At 36.9% G+C, this 13,491-nt stretch overlaps 1 protein-coding gene across 13 annotated transcripts in view; it reads left to right on the forward strand.

Annotated features, from left to right (window-relative positions):
- Window positions 1-13,491, forward strand: part of SIPA1L1 (signal induced proliferation associated 1 like 1) — a 385,273-nt gene that overhangs the window by 284,582 nt on the left and 87,200 nt on the right. For all 13 annotated transcript variants that reach the window (XM_064374995.1, XM_064374996.1, XM_064374998.1 and 10 more), the window contains one exon: window positions 10,780-10,954. In XM_064374995.1, coding sequence (XP_064231065.1) covers window positions 10,780-10,954 — 175 coding nt within the window. The remainder of the gene's footprint in view (window positions 1-10,779; window positions 10,955-13,491) is intronic.

A 13,491-nucleotide genomic window follows, 5' to 3' on the forward strand; every position in this document is an offset into this window, starting at 1 on the left:
TTGATGCATGTAGATACCAGCTATGTAGATAAAGATATATATAGTAAGTAATACATAGAGCAATCACTAAAAAAGCTTAAGACTAAGAGATACATTCCAAAGCTCTATAGATTAATCAAAAAGGAATTCTAAAGAGCACTCAAGTAATTCTCAGAAAGACAAGGTAAAGAAAATAAATGAAAAATAAGATAAAATGACAGACTTAAACTCTAATGCAGAAATTAGTTCATTGAAAGCAAAAGATCTAAATATACCAATTAAAGGACAGAGATAGGCAGAATGGATTTTAAAAAGCATTGTCCAATTATATAAACTATAGAGTTGCTTGCATAAGTAAGTTGAAAGGAAAGAATGGAAAAAGATGTACCATGCAAACATGAATCAAAGGAAAGCTATAATGGCTTAATAATGTCAGATAAAGTAGACTTCAGAGCAAAGAAATTAACAGAGACAGAAAGGATCATTACATAATGATGAAGAGGTCAATCCACCAAGAAAACAGCAATTCTAAATATGTATGCATCAAACGGCTGTAACGTGAAGGAAAAAATAAAATATAGATGAAACTAAAAGGAGAAATAGGTAAATACACAATTACAGTTGGTGATTTTAGCATCTCTCCTTCAACAATGGAAAGGACAACTAGACAAAATCAGCAAAGACACAGAACTTCACAAAATCAACTAAAAATATCTAATTGACATAAAATACTTCACTCACAACAGCAGAATACATGTTCTTTTAATATGCACATGGAATGTATGCCAAGATAGACTATATCCTGTCCCATGAAATAAACATCCTCAAATTTAAAAGAAATAAAATGACAAAAAGTGTGTTTTCTAATCAAAATGGAATGAAACTAGAAATAACAAACATCATAGAGAAATCTCTAGGCACTTGGAAACTAAAAAACAGATTTGTAAATAACCAGAGGGTCAAAGAAAACACTTCAAGGGAAGTGAAAAAATGTATGTAAACTGAATGGGAAGGAAAAGACAACATATGAGATTTTGTGGGATACAATTAAAGCAGGCTGAGGGGGAAATTTACAGTACTAAATGCCGCGTTAGAAAAGACAAAACATCTCAAACCAGAAATCTAAGGTCGTAACCTTATGTTACTAGAAAGAAAAGAGCAAAATAAACCCAAAGCAAGTAGAAAGAAGGAAATGGTATAGAGCATAAATTAATGAAATTGAAAATAGAAAAACATTAAAGGAAATTAATGAAAGAAAAAGCTAGATCTGGCTGGGAGTGGTGGCTCATACCTATAATCCCAACACTTTGGGAGGCGGAGGTGGTGGGATCACTTGGGACCAGCCTGGCCAACATGATGAAACCGCATCTCTACTAAAAATACAAAAATTAGCCGGGCCATGTTTGTGCCCACCTGTAGTCCCAGCTACTCAAGAGGCTGAGGCAGATTTACTTGAACCTGGGAGGCAGAGGTTGCAGTGAGCCAAGATTGTGCCATTGCACTCCAGCCTGAACGACAGAATGAGACTCTATCTTAAAAAAAAAAAAAAAAAAATACATCTTTGGGTGCCTTAAAATTTTTTCATAAAGCCCAGATCCTGTACACACACACACACACACACACACACACACACACACACACACACACAGCTAGATCTTTGAAAAAAACTGATAAAATTGAAAATCGTCTAACAAGACTGAGAAAGAAAAACAGAGACGATACAAATCTTGTCAACAGAGTAGTCCCTTATTATTCGTGGTTTCACTTTCTGCAGTCAACTGTGGTCTGAAAATAGCAGAGTACAATACAATAAGGTATTTTGAGAGAGTACATTCACTTAACTTTTATTGCATTATATTGTTATAATTGATCTATTTTATAACTAGTTGTTAATTTCTTACTATGTTTGATTTATAAATTAAATTTTATTGAGCTGGGCTCAGTGGCTCACATCTGTAATCTCAGCAACTCAGAAGGCTGAAGTGGGGGGACCATTTGAGGCCAGAAGTTTGAGATCAGCCTGGGCAACATAGTGAGACACAATCTCTACAAAACATAAAAAAATTTATCCAGGCTTGGTGGCTCATGTCTGTAGTTCCACCTACTCAAGAGCCTGAAGCAGGAGGATCAGTTGAGTCCAGAAGTTGGAGGCTTTAGTAAGCCATGATCAAGCCACTGTGCTCCATGCTGTGTGACAGAGTGAGACTCTTAAAAAAAAAATAACAACTTTATTATAGATTTTTAGGCATAGGGAAAAACATGTATATAGTTATATAGGGTTTGGTACTATCCACGGTTTCAGGCATTCACTGAAGGTCTTGGAACATATCCCTCATGAATACGGTAGTACTACTCTATCAGGAATGAAATGAGATATTACCACCAACCCTCCCAGTAGCAACAGTGTATTGAAGAAATACTGTATACAACTGAATACATATAATTTTGACAAGATGAAATGGGACAACTCCTCAAAAAACACTGTCACAAGTCAGCTAACTGAAATAGAATATTTGAATAGCCCTATGATTATGGAAAAAAATTGAAATCATAACTTTAAAACTTCAAAAATGAAACCTACTGGGCCAGATGGTTTTCTTGGAAAATTGTACCTAACATTTCAGGAAAGATTATCACCAGTTCTGCACAATTGCTTCCAGAAAATACAAGATAAGGAACATTTTAAATTTCACTTTATGAAGCCCTGATACCAAAGCCAGACAAAGGTAGGAAAAAACAAACTACTGACCACATCCCTCATGAATGAATGTACATGTAAAATTCCTTGGAAAAAAAATTAGCAAATGTAATAAAGTAGAAAAAAAAATTGTAGACCATGAACTAGTTGGATTTATTCTAGAGATGCAAGACTGATTTAGTGTTGAAAAAAATTTACTGTAGCCCATCATACTAACAGACTAAAGAAGAAAAATCATGTGATAATATCAAGTGATGGAGAAAAACCATTTGATAAAATTTGAACTTAGTTTTGATAAAAACTAGGAATTTTCTCAGCTTTATGAAGAACATCTACAAAACTTCTATAGCTTGCAGTTTTCTTAATAGTGAGAGACTGGAGAAAGGGAAGGATATGTGCTGTTACCACTGCTATTCAGCATAGTACGGGAAGTTCTAGTCAGTGCAATAAGGCAAGAAAAAGAAAAGGCATATGGATACAGGAATGGGAAAAATAAAACTCCTATTTCAGATGACAGGCAGTGAAGGATATTGATTGTCTGGGAGGTGGGAAACAAATGAGGCAAAACCTAAGATTGCACCAGCTTTCTGCCTGAAGAGAGTTTCTAGGCTACAGTATAGGGAGGGGATACCCAGTTGAAGCCCAGAGTCCTCCCTGATTGAGATTGACATGTGAGTCCAGGGAGGCTAGAATTTGCAGAGCACAGAGAATATCAAGAGGAGAAAGCCATAAGCAGTCTACCCCTAGTGCAAATAGTTTCAACTCCTACAAACCAGACTGGAAAACCTCATAATTTACATGGCATTGAGTAGAGCCTCAATGCTTTTGCCTCAATAGTGGGGCAGAATTATCCTTAGACTAAATACTGCTCTGGCACAACCAGAGTTTAAAAGTAAGAACTGAAAGGCTCAAACTATTGCTAAGCAATTTAAATGTGATCCAGAACTTAGCTCAATAATACTTTATAGGAATACAACAATATCCAACACGTACCCAGGAAATATTCGTAATGTCTGATGAACAGTCATTTAATTAAAAACTATAAGCAGGAATATATGACCTATAGTGGGGAAGGAGATAAAATAATTAAATAATTAAAACCACAAAAATGACTCTGATGTCTTTTTATAAGTTCAGGAAGTGGGAAGATTGAACATATTAAGTAGAAATCTGGAAAACATAAACATTTTCTATTTATAGGTATGAAAGCTATAGTATCTGAGTTGAAAAATACACTGGATAGAATTAATAGCATAATAGACATTGTAGAAGAAAGGATTAGTGAACTTGATAACATAGCAATAGAAACAATTGCAAAAAACCAGCATTAATCCAATGTACTGTGAGACGACTTCACCTCACCTAATATTCATGTAATTGGAGTCCCCAGAGGAGTTAGGAACGACCTGAAAAAGTAGTTAAGGAAATAATAGTTCCAGATTTTCTTCCACATATGATGCAAGCAGACCCAAGAAACTCAATGAGCCCTAAGAATAAGAAACATGCAGAAAATGCCACCAACACACATCATAATCAAATTGTTTCGAACTAGTGATAAACAGAGAATCTTAACAGCAGCCAAAGGGAAAAATCCTGATTTTCAGAAGAAAGGTTATCAGAATAACCAATGAACATAGGAAAAGTTAGATGACTTTTTTAGTCATTAGAGAAATAGAAAAGAAAGCATAGCAATACAGTTCTCAGATGTTTATGTTTGAGTTCCTTCACTCTTTTAAAAGTTAAGGATCCCAAAGAGCTTTTTGTTTATTCGACTTTTTTGTTTGTGTTTATTTACCACATTACAATCAAAACAAATTTTAAAATATTGTTATTTTAAAAAATAATAAAATGAAAATGATTACACGTTAATATAAGTATCATGTTTGTGAAAAATGTTTTCTAAAATGGAAAACTAGTGCAAAGAAAGTATTATTTTTGAAGCTCTCTTTAATGTCTGGCTTAATAGAAGGCAGTTGGACTCACATATGTGCATCTGCTGTCAGTCTGTTACAATATGTTGTTTTGGTTGGAGTAGATGAAGAAAATCTGGCCGCAAAAGAGTTTATGTACTTGGAAAAGGAAGGACTTTCGTATGGCCCTTTCAGTTAATTGTGGATATTTTCCTCTGATATAACACCAAAACTCAACAAATGGTGGTTTCTTAAAGGTTAATAGCAATGTGGAATCTGAAATCATGAGTGTATTCTGTTAAATTAAAAATTCATTGACTTTTATGCACTTTGAATGAATCTTTTTTTTTTTTTTTTTAAGACAGGGTGGAACTCTGTTGCCCAGGCTGGAGTGCAGTGGCATAATCATGGCTTACTACAGCCTTCATCTCCTGGGTTTAAGCCATCCTCCCACCTTAGCTTCCAAGTCCTGGAATTGCAAGCACGTGCCACCATACCCACCTAATTTTTTTTTTGTTTTAGAGAGACAGGGTCTCACTGTGTTGCCCTGGCTGGTCTTGAACTCCTGGCCTCAAGTGATCCTCCTGCCTTGGCCTCCCAGAGTGCTAGGATTACAGGCATGAACCACCTTGACTGGCCTTGAATGAATCTTTTACTCATCCATGATTTTGTAATTTCATGCATCAGTCATTTGGAAAAATTGGTTCTCTTATGCAGATTTTGTAAGTGTTTACTTAGTTTACAATAATGAAAATATTCAATTGATCTTATTAGAAAAAGATTTAAGTCTTGGGAAGCTCTCAAGCTCATAGTGAGAACTTATACCAAAAACTTACACCCTTTTGGTATAAGTTTCCCAAAATTTAAATTTTGCTTTAGAGCTTAAATTCTGTTATTGTCAGGAAATATTGTCAGTTGTTTTTGCTGAAGTAACAGATTCCCCTTTTTATTTTCAAGACAATATCTCCCAAATACACAAGCCTGTATAATTATAATTTGTTGTTTGTTCTTTCATATGAAAATGGTGATTTTAGTTATGTTTTTATTGTTGCTATAAGAAATTACTCCTACTCAGTTCCTTAAAAAAAAAAAGATTCATTGTTTTACAGTTCTATAGGTTAGAAATTCAATATGGGTCTCACTGGGCTAAAATCAAGGTGTTGGCAGGCCTGTGTCCTTTGTGGGCGCTCCAAGGATGAATCTGTATTTGGCCTTTTCAGCTTTTAGTGGCTGTCTGTGCACCTTGGCTCATAGCCCTCCATCTCCAAAGCCAGCAGTGTTGCATCCCTCTGACCCCACCTCGCCTCCATTGTCTTATTTCTGATTATCATTTTCTGCCTTCCTCTTCCACTTTTAAGGACCTTTCAGTCATTGGGCCCATCTGGATAATCTAGGCTACTCTCCCCATAAGCTAATTAGCAATCTTAAATCCATCTGTAATCTGAGTTCCCCTTTACCGTTAACATTACATATTCACAGGATCTAGGGATTAGGAAGTAGGTGTGTTGAAGGGAAAATTATTCTGCCTAGCAGTCTTCTATGAAAGAGACACAGAGTTCATCTTCCAGCTCGGATGAACAAGTGCTTCTCCTTTTGAGATATCATAAAGTACTTCAGTAGGCAAAAGATGCTTTATATATATGCTTCATTTCATCACATGGAATATTAAAAAGCATATACTCAATGTCTACATTTAATACAAGTTAAATTTGACTGCTTCATCAAGGACATTTTTAACTGGATTTTTATTTGGGGAAGGGGTGACTATAGCAGAGAAAAAGAACGCAAGGAGTGCTGGTATAGTTTGTAGCCACTGTTTGATTCATGCTAAGATGCCAGCAATTTGACATATGCACCTTAGTGCATATGTCCATGGAAAATACCAGATTGACTCTTCATGGTGTTATGAAGAAAGTTTTGATGTCATGATTCATCACTCCCCACAAGAAGGTTCTCAGAGATGCTCAGAAGTTCACGGTCCACACTTCAAGAACTGTTGCACAGTGAAATAACTCATAGTGACTATTTTAAATTTCTAAATTTAATTAGACAATAATAGAGGTTTCATAAGAATGTTAGAATTGGGTTGTTCTCATGGTTTGCGCTACCCCAGTGGCCTTCCTCTGGCCATGATACCAGGGAAGATGACGTAAAATGCAAAACTTCCTAAGAGGGCTCTGAGAATTGGTTATTCACATCTCTGTTCTAGTACAGGGCTGTGACTATCATCCATCTTTCCAGAAAGTTATGCCTGTTTAAGTCAGATTGCAGTGTCTGTGTCTTAACTCTAGAGAGGAAGAGCGAATTTATCTACCGTTGGTTCCCAGCTGTAGAAGCTCACATTACTTTTAGTAGGTGTTGAAAGACCCCTTTACTTTGTTGAGATTCAAGACCTTCATCTCAAATATACCCTTTGTCCTGTTGGACTGACCACCATCACTTTTGTAGGCACAAACATCTACTGAGTGCCCAACACTTCCCTCAGTGCTCCATATGAACAGCTGATCTGCAGACATGAATTACAGCAGCATTCCTAAATGGCCCAGGGGTTATCCAAAGCAGAATGCTAAACTGTGGATAAACCTAGCCTGTTCCAGGAGGGCATCTGGTGTCGTCGTAACTCTATTTTGATCATTACCTTAAAGTATTGTATATTCAGATACGTAAGTCCATATAGGTATGTTTGTGTGTTTCTCAAACAATAAATACTGTTTTATATAACCACAAAACAATCCAAAATCCCCACATCATGGCTTTACCTCCATGTACATTTGCTTCTTTTAGAATGTTCCCGATTACATTTACTTAACTTCGTGTCAACATGTCATTCTGTCTGGGAGCATGGCTGCTAACTAAGGATTCTGAGTTCAGAGAATGCCACCTACCTTTTATCTAATTGGAGTAGAAATCAAGATGCAGTCATATTGTCACCTTTGAGGATACAGCAAGTGACATTTGGTAGTTTCAAACCAGAGGAAATTGGACTTTCAAAGGAATTTCCTAATCCTCTTAAAGGATCATTCCTTTTACAATTGGGGAAACCAGTTGGTTCTATCTGCAGATGGAGCTCACTAGGGTATGAGAATTCAATCAGAAGAAGCACATTGTTGTGTCCTTGAATTCTGCTTGTCCACTACTTTGGGGGAAGTTCTTATCTTCTTTCTGCAGGAAACTATTTTTTTAAATAAATGAATCCTTTTGAGTGTTGCACAATGAAATCTTAGGTCTCTATCTTAGAGGTTTTAAATAGGCACCTACAAATTCATTGTGACTGTAATGCTTCCCATTAGTCAGGGTGACTTTTGTTTTACATTGTTGCAAGCGAAGTCTGTCCTGGGAGGCACAGCCAGACAACATGTAACTTAAAGCCCCTTCCTCTCTACAGATTGCTTGGTCTCTTTGTTCTGCCTTGAGGGAGAGGCAGGTAATGTTCAGCCCTGGGATCTGGCTGTATTAAGGACTTCCTTTGTAATAGACATCGAGACTATCTCTCTCTTTTTATTTGTTGAGATCTAATAGGATACTTAGCTCAATTCTAAAGCCAAGATGAAACCTTTATCTGTGGGAGCATTCCCCTCTAAGCATTAGCCACATTCAGCCATTGGAAGCAGGCCAGTTGAGAAAGGGGTTAAATGTCAGTAGTGGGCAGAAATTTTACCCTGATTTTTTTTTTCTTATGTGTGCTATACAAAAATGAACTAAGTCCCAAATGTGTTTCTGTTAATAATTGAGGTAGCAATAGGTCAGGTTTTATGCTATTTTTAAAATATTCCAATATCAGTATATCCAGTTATGTGCAAGTTTCCGACTTGGAACCTTACCTTCCTCGAACCAGTGCAGGTAAAATAGAGTCAGGCGGATAGGATTATGGAACTCCAGAAACTCTCTTGTCTATGCACAATGCAAAGGCTGCTGAGCTTTCTTGTCAGCTAAACAGGGTGCAGGGGAGGGGGACAAAGCAAGCAAAGGTTTTTTGCGTTTTTTTTTCCCTCAATGACATTTTCTGTTATCACTATCTGAACCATTTGGTTTGGAAAGTTGAAAATGGTAGTTCAAGTTCATAGACCTTTAGTAAAAAAATGGCAGGGCTAGCTGTGTTTCAGGATTCAGGAATTTTCAGATTTTAGAGAGGTAATAAAATGCATGACCCATGTTGTAATATTCCCAGTGAGATCTGGGGCAGCAGCCCACAATCAGTTATGCAGGGAGAGTGTGAATATTCACACAAATATGAATAAATTAAAAGTACTAATGTCAGCCCCATATCAAGTTTAGCTGCCAAATGTGTTTAAATTTGGTTTCTACCTTTCAACTTCAGAATTGCAAATAAGAAGTTGTAGACATATGTTACAATGGTAGAAATAGAGCAAGACAAACCTGGTTGAGTCCTGGTGATATTTAATGGAGCTGAGTCACTGGAACTGACAGTTTGTAATCTTGTGTCTCTCCCTACTGGACTAGTTACTCCCTCTTCCATTCTCCAGTCTCTTCGTTCATCTGTCAAACAGGTGTAGTATTTGCCTTGTGGGCCATTATGAGGGTAAGAATTTAGTGTAGGTTAAACACTGCACATAGTATTTGGCACGTAGTAGGTATTCAGTGAATGTTAGCTATTAAAATTTCACCTCTTCCCTTCCTTTTATTAGACAAAACCTTACTGATATGGTGGTTGCAATGCCACTCTGGTAATAGGATTAAGTGGTAAGAATTGTCCTGATGCCATTGGAGAATTCGAAGTCTACATTTTCTTTTCTTTTTTTTTTTTTTTTTTTTTGAGACAGTTTTGCTCTGTTGCCCAGGCTGGAGTATGTGGCACAATCACGGCTCACTGCAGCATCGATCTCCCGGGCTCAAATGATCCTCCCACCTCAGCCTCCCGAGTAGCTGGGACTACAAGTGTGCACCACCACACCTGGCTAATTTTTGTATTTTTTGTAGAGACAGGGTTTTACCATGTTGCCCAGACTGGTCTTCAACTCTTGGGTTCAAGTGATCTGCCCCCCTCAACCTCCCAAAGTGCTGGGATTATAGGAGTGAACCACCGTGCCCAGCCCAAAGTATACATTTTTATGTTGAAAACTCATTGCTTGTTAAATGATCAGTAGTACCACCTTGAAATTTGTTTGCAAAATGACTTTTCAATGATGAATAAATGTTTTGATTAATGTTATATGTAAATCTCTTAATCCTTCATTTTAACTGCATGTGAGGAAGAAATGTTAACCACGAGTTGATTTGCCATTATGAAGCCTCTTTTAAAGTTTCTCTGCAGACACTCATCTTTTAGAAAACTGTTGGAAAAAGAAGTTTCTCTAAGTATAGTATTGATGATAGTAGTGCTGTAACAAAGATATAAGCAAGATTTGTAATTTAATATATTGGGAAAACAGTATTGGGAGATAGGTCTTTTCTAATTTTACAAAAAAAAAAATTAGTGAAACTTTTAGTGCAAAACAGTTTATTTTAAAGTATGTTTTATAGCTGGGTGCGGTGGCTCACGCCTGTAATCCCAGCACTTTGGGAGGCCGAGGCGGGTGGATCACGCGGTCAACAGATCGAGACCATCCTGGTCAACATGGTGAAACCCCGTCTCTACTAAAAATACAAAAAATTAGCTGGGCATGGTGGCGCGCGCCTGTAATCCCAGCTACTCGGGAGGCTGAGGCAGGAGAATTGCCTGAACCCAGGAGGTGGAGGTTGCTGTGAGCCGAGATCACGCCATTGCACTCCAGCCTGGGTAACGAGCGAAACTCCGTCTCAAAAGAAAAAAAAAAAAGTATGTTTTATAAAGTAGACCTCAGCTTTTAAATTTATAAAGGCCTCCCTTTTAAAAGGGGGGACACCATAAAACAAGAATTGCCTTTAGTTATCAGGATTTTTTTTTAAATAACCTTATTTTATACTTTGTAATTGATTACCAGAAATTTCTGATAGTATTAACAGATCTGGTCTAATGATGCATGATCTTTATATACAGGAAATTTTCATTTATTTTTCTGGCCTTTTCTCAATTTATGAAGTTTATAGATACTTTATTTTCTTTGGATCAAAGACACAAAACACAGAAGGACTTCAAGAGAAGGAAGATGTTAGCTATTTTCTGGGCATATGCCTTCTAGGACCTTTTAGCATTTAAGTGGAACAAAGTCGATCTGCCTGTATTTATATGCATTGTATTACCTGCCTTCACAGCTGAACTACCAGCAGAAAGTAGGCATCATGTACTGCAAAGCTGGACAGAGCACTGAAGAAGAGATGTACAACAATGAGTCAGCTGGCCCAGCCTTTGAAGAATTCCTTCAACTATTGGGAGAGCGAGTTCGGCTCAAAGGATTTGAGAAATATCGCGCACAGCTTGATACCAAAAGTAAGAAATACTTACACCCTCCTACTAGCTTATTTTCCTCCTGCTGTGCCATTGTACATCTGCTAAATTATCTGTAAAACAACGTTGCCATTTATTGCAGAAAACTGCTGGTGATGGGGGAGAGAAAGCCAGAGAGGAAGGACGTAGCACCAGAACAGCTGAAGATCATAACCAAAGTAGCTAGAATTAGACTGTTAAAAAAAAAAAAAGTTGTCAGAGGTGTGTGGATGGAGTAGGGCAGTGGCACAGATCACGCAGAATTGCCACTGGATAGCATTGCCTAAATTTCATTACATCTAGCCAAATGTTAGGGTGATGAAAAACTCTAGAAACTTACAACCATCTAAGTGTAAGCCTAGAAATTTTGGCTTCCATTAATTCATTTCATAGTCTTCATGTTCATCTATGTAGTCAGCCTTTGTTTTTGTTTTTTTCATATCTAGGGTTTTTGTTTGTTTCTATTATTATTATTCACAGTCTAACTTAATCTCTGAGAAAATAGGCTTTTTAGCTTCACTTTTAGTTTACCTCATAAAATGTGTTGATTAAAAGCATGATAATGAAACAGTCTGTTTATGGTACATGAACCTAAAAGGTTGTCTACACCGAGTTCCCAAGTTGTCAATAAAATAGTTAACATTCTCAAATATCTATTTTGGTTAGCTGGGACTAACCAAACAGTGTGTTGACTTTTGCTATGTGTCTGTGTGAAGGCAGTTTTAAATTTTATTTTTAAATTCATCCATAGACACCTGTGATCTGTTTTTCTTTGAGAGGGTCTTTGGATTAGCACATCTGTATTGCAGTCTATAGTAATCTCTCTGATTTTCTGTACAGGAAATTAAATAAGGAATTGAGTCATGAAAACAGAAAAGCATTCATAAACTCCACTGCAGGGAAGAATTTCCTGTTGCCATGGTTTTGCTGTTGCCAACTTGGAAACGACATGCAAGAGAGACTATTAAAACCCATAAATAGCCTAGCCACTTAAATATTATTTTAACATTCTATACTCTGCTTGCAACTGCATAAAGATGTTAAATTTCAATATCCCCTCAAACTCTTTTTATCCAGGTATTCTGATATTCACCATGTACAGTTCATTCATGTGGCCCCCATTTGTTGTGCTGTATAAATTATCACTACCACAAAGAATTATTGAAGGGATCTGGGAAGAGAATGTGTAATAAGCCCAGTGATACTAGAAATGAATGGTCAGATTGGGAGTTGATAAGATTGTGCGTTATCTGTGATGAAGGGTGATGCGAGAAATGTATAGCTGGGATATCGTTAAACGATGTGGCATGTAGTAAAACAGTGGAATACACAAAATAAGCACTTTGTGCACAGTTTGCCCAATTATCCCAACAACTGCAAAGGCTAGAGGGGGATGACCCTGGATTAGCAAACAGCCTCTTACTGTAGTTTTAGAGTTATATAATACATTCAACAGGGAAAGATTCTTTTTCACTGAACTACTGTCCTTTAAGTAGTTCAAATTTATGAGGCATGTCTGACCTTTCAGGTTATATTTCCTGAGAAGGAGTCACAGAAAAGTATCCTTTTCTGTCCTTTTAAAATGTGACATTTCCTAAAATGAACAAAAAGTAGGAAATTATTCCAACTCTGAAGCCCCTAAGAAAACAGTATACAAAATCATATCTTTTACCCCAAGCTTATTAATAGGGACAAAAACTAGAGGATTCCATTCACCATGCCATTTAAACCTGCATTAAATAGTAACAGACTACCAAAGTAGGCAGCAACCAGCCTCTGTACACCTAAGCTGCCACCTACTGGGCATGATACTACTAGAGATAAGACTTTGTTCCATGTGCTGTGATGTAATCTCACCACACTTAATCTAACTTTATTTTGTGTCAAGAAACTTTGAATATAATTCTTTTTCTAAAAAAGTGCTTTTCAGAACAAATGTTCAAGGATCATTCCCACTGTAGATGTCACTTGAATCTGTGGATTTGTTGTATTTATCAAATTTAAATACTTTTTGCTGTTATTTATTTTTTTCTGTCTTACCTCCCTGCTCTCTGAGGCTCCAATTACACGTATGTTGTATCACTCACTAGTGTACCAGAGTTAATGAGGCCCTGGTTCTTTCCCGCCCCCCCCCCCCAACTTTTTTTTTTTCTTCTGTGCTTCAGTTTGGATAATTTCTGTTGACATATCTTCAAGCTCCTTGTGTTTTTCTTTTCTTCCATGGTGTCTTAATTCATTGTTAATCCATCCAATGAAATTTCCATTTAAGATACTGTGTTTCAGGGCTGAAAGGTGCATTTGATAATCTTTCTAAACGTCTTCTATTCTTGCCTCACTAGGTTCATGCTGTCCTTCAAATCCCTAAACATATTTATAATAGTTGTTTCAAAATGTTCATCTGCTAATTTCATCATTTCTCTCATTTTCGGTTTCCTTTTTTAAATGGAGTTCCTCCTGCTTTGGGTTACATTTTACTTCCTCACTTGTCTGGTTGTTTTTGATAAGATACTGGATATTGTAAATGTTTCATTGTCAAGTGT

Source organism: Aotus nancymaae, unplaced genomic scaffold (assembly GCF_030222135.1).
Source record: "Aotus nancymaae isolate 86718 unplaced genomic scaffold, 86718_ANA_hifiasm-v0.15.2.pri h1tg000011l, whole genome shotgun sequence".
In the NCBI taxonomy this organism is placed as follows: Eukaryota; Metazoa; Chordata; class Mammalia; order Primates; family Aotidae; genus Aotus; species Aotus nancymaae.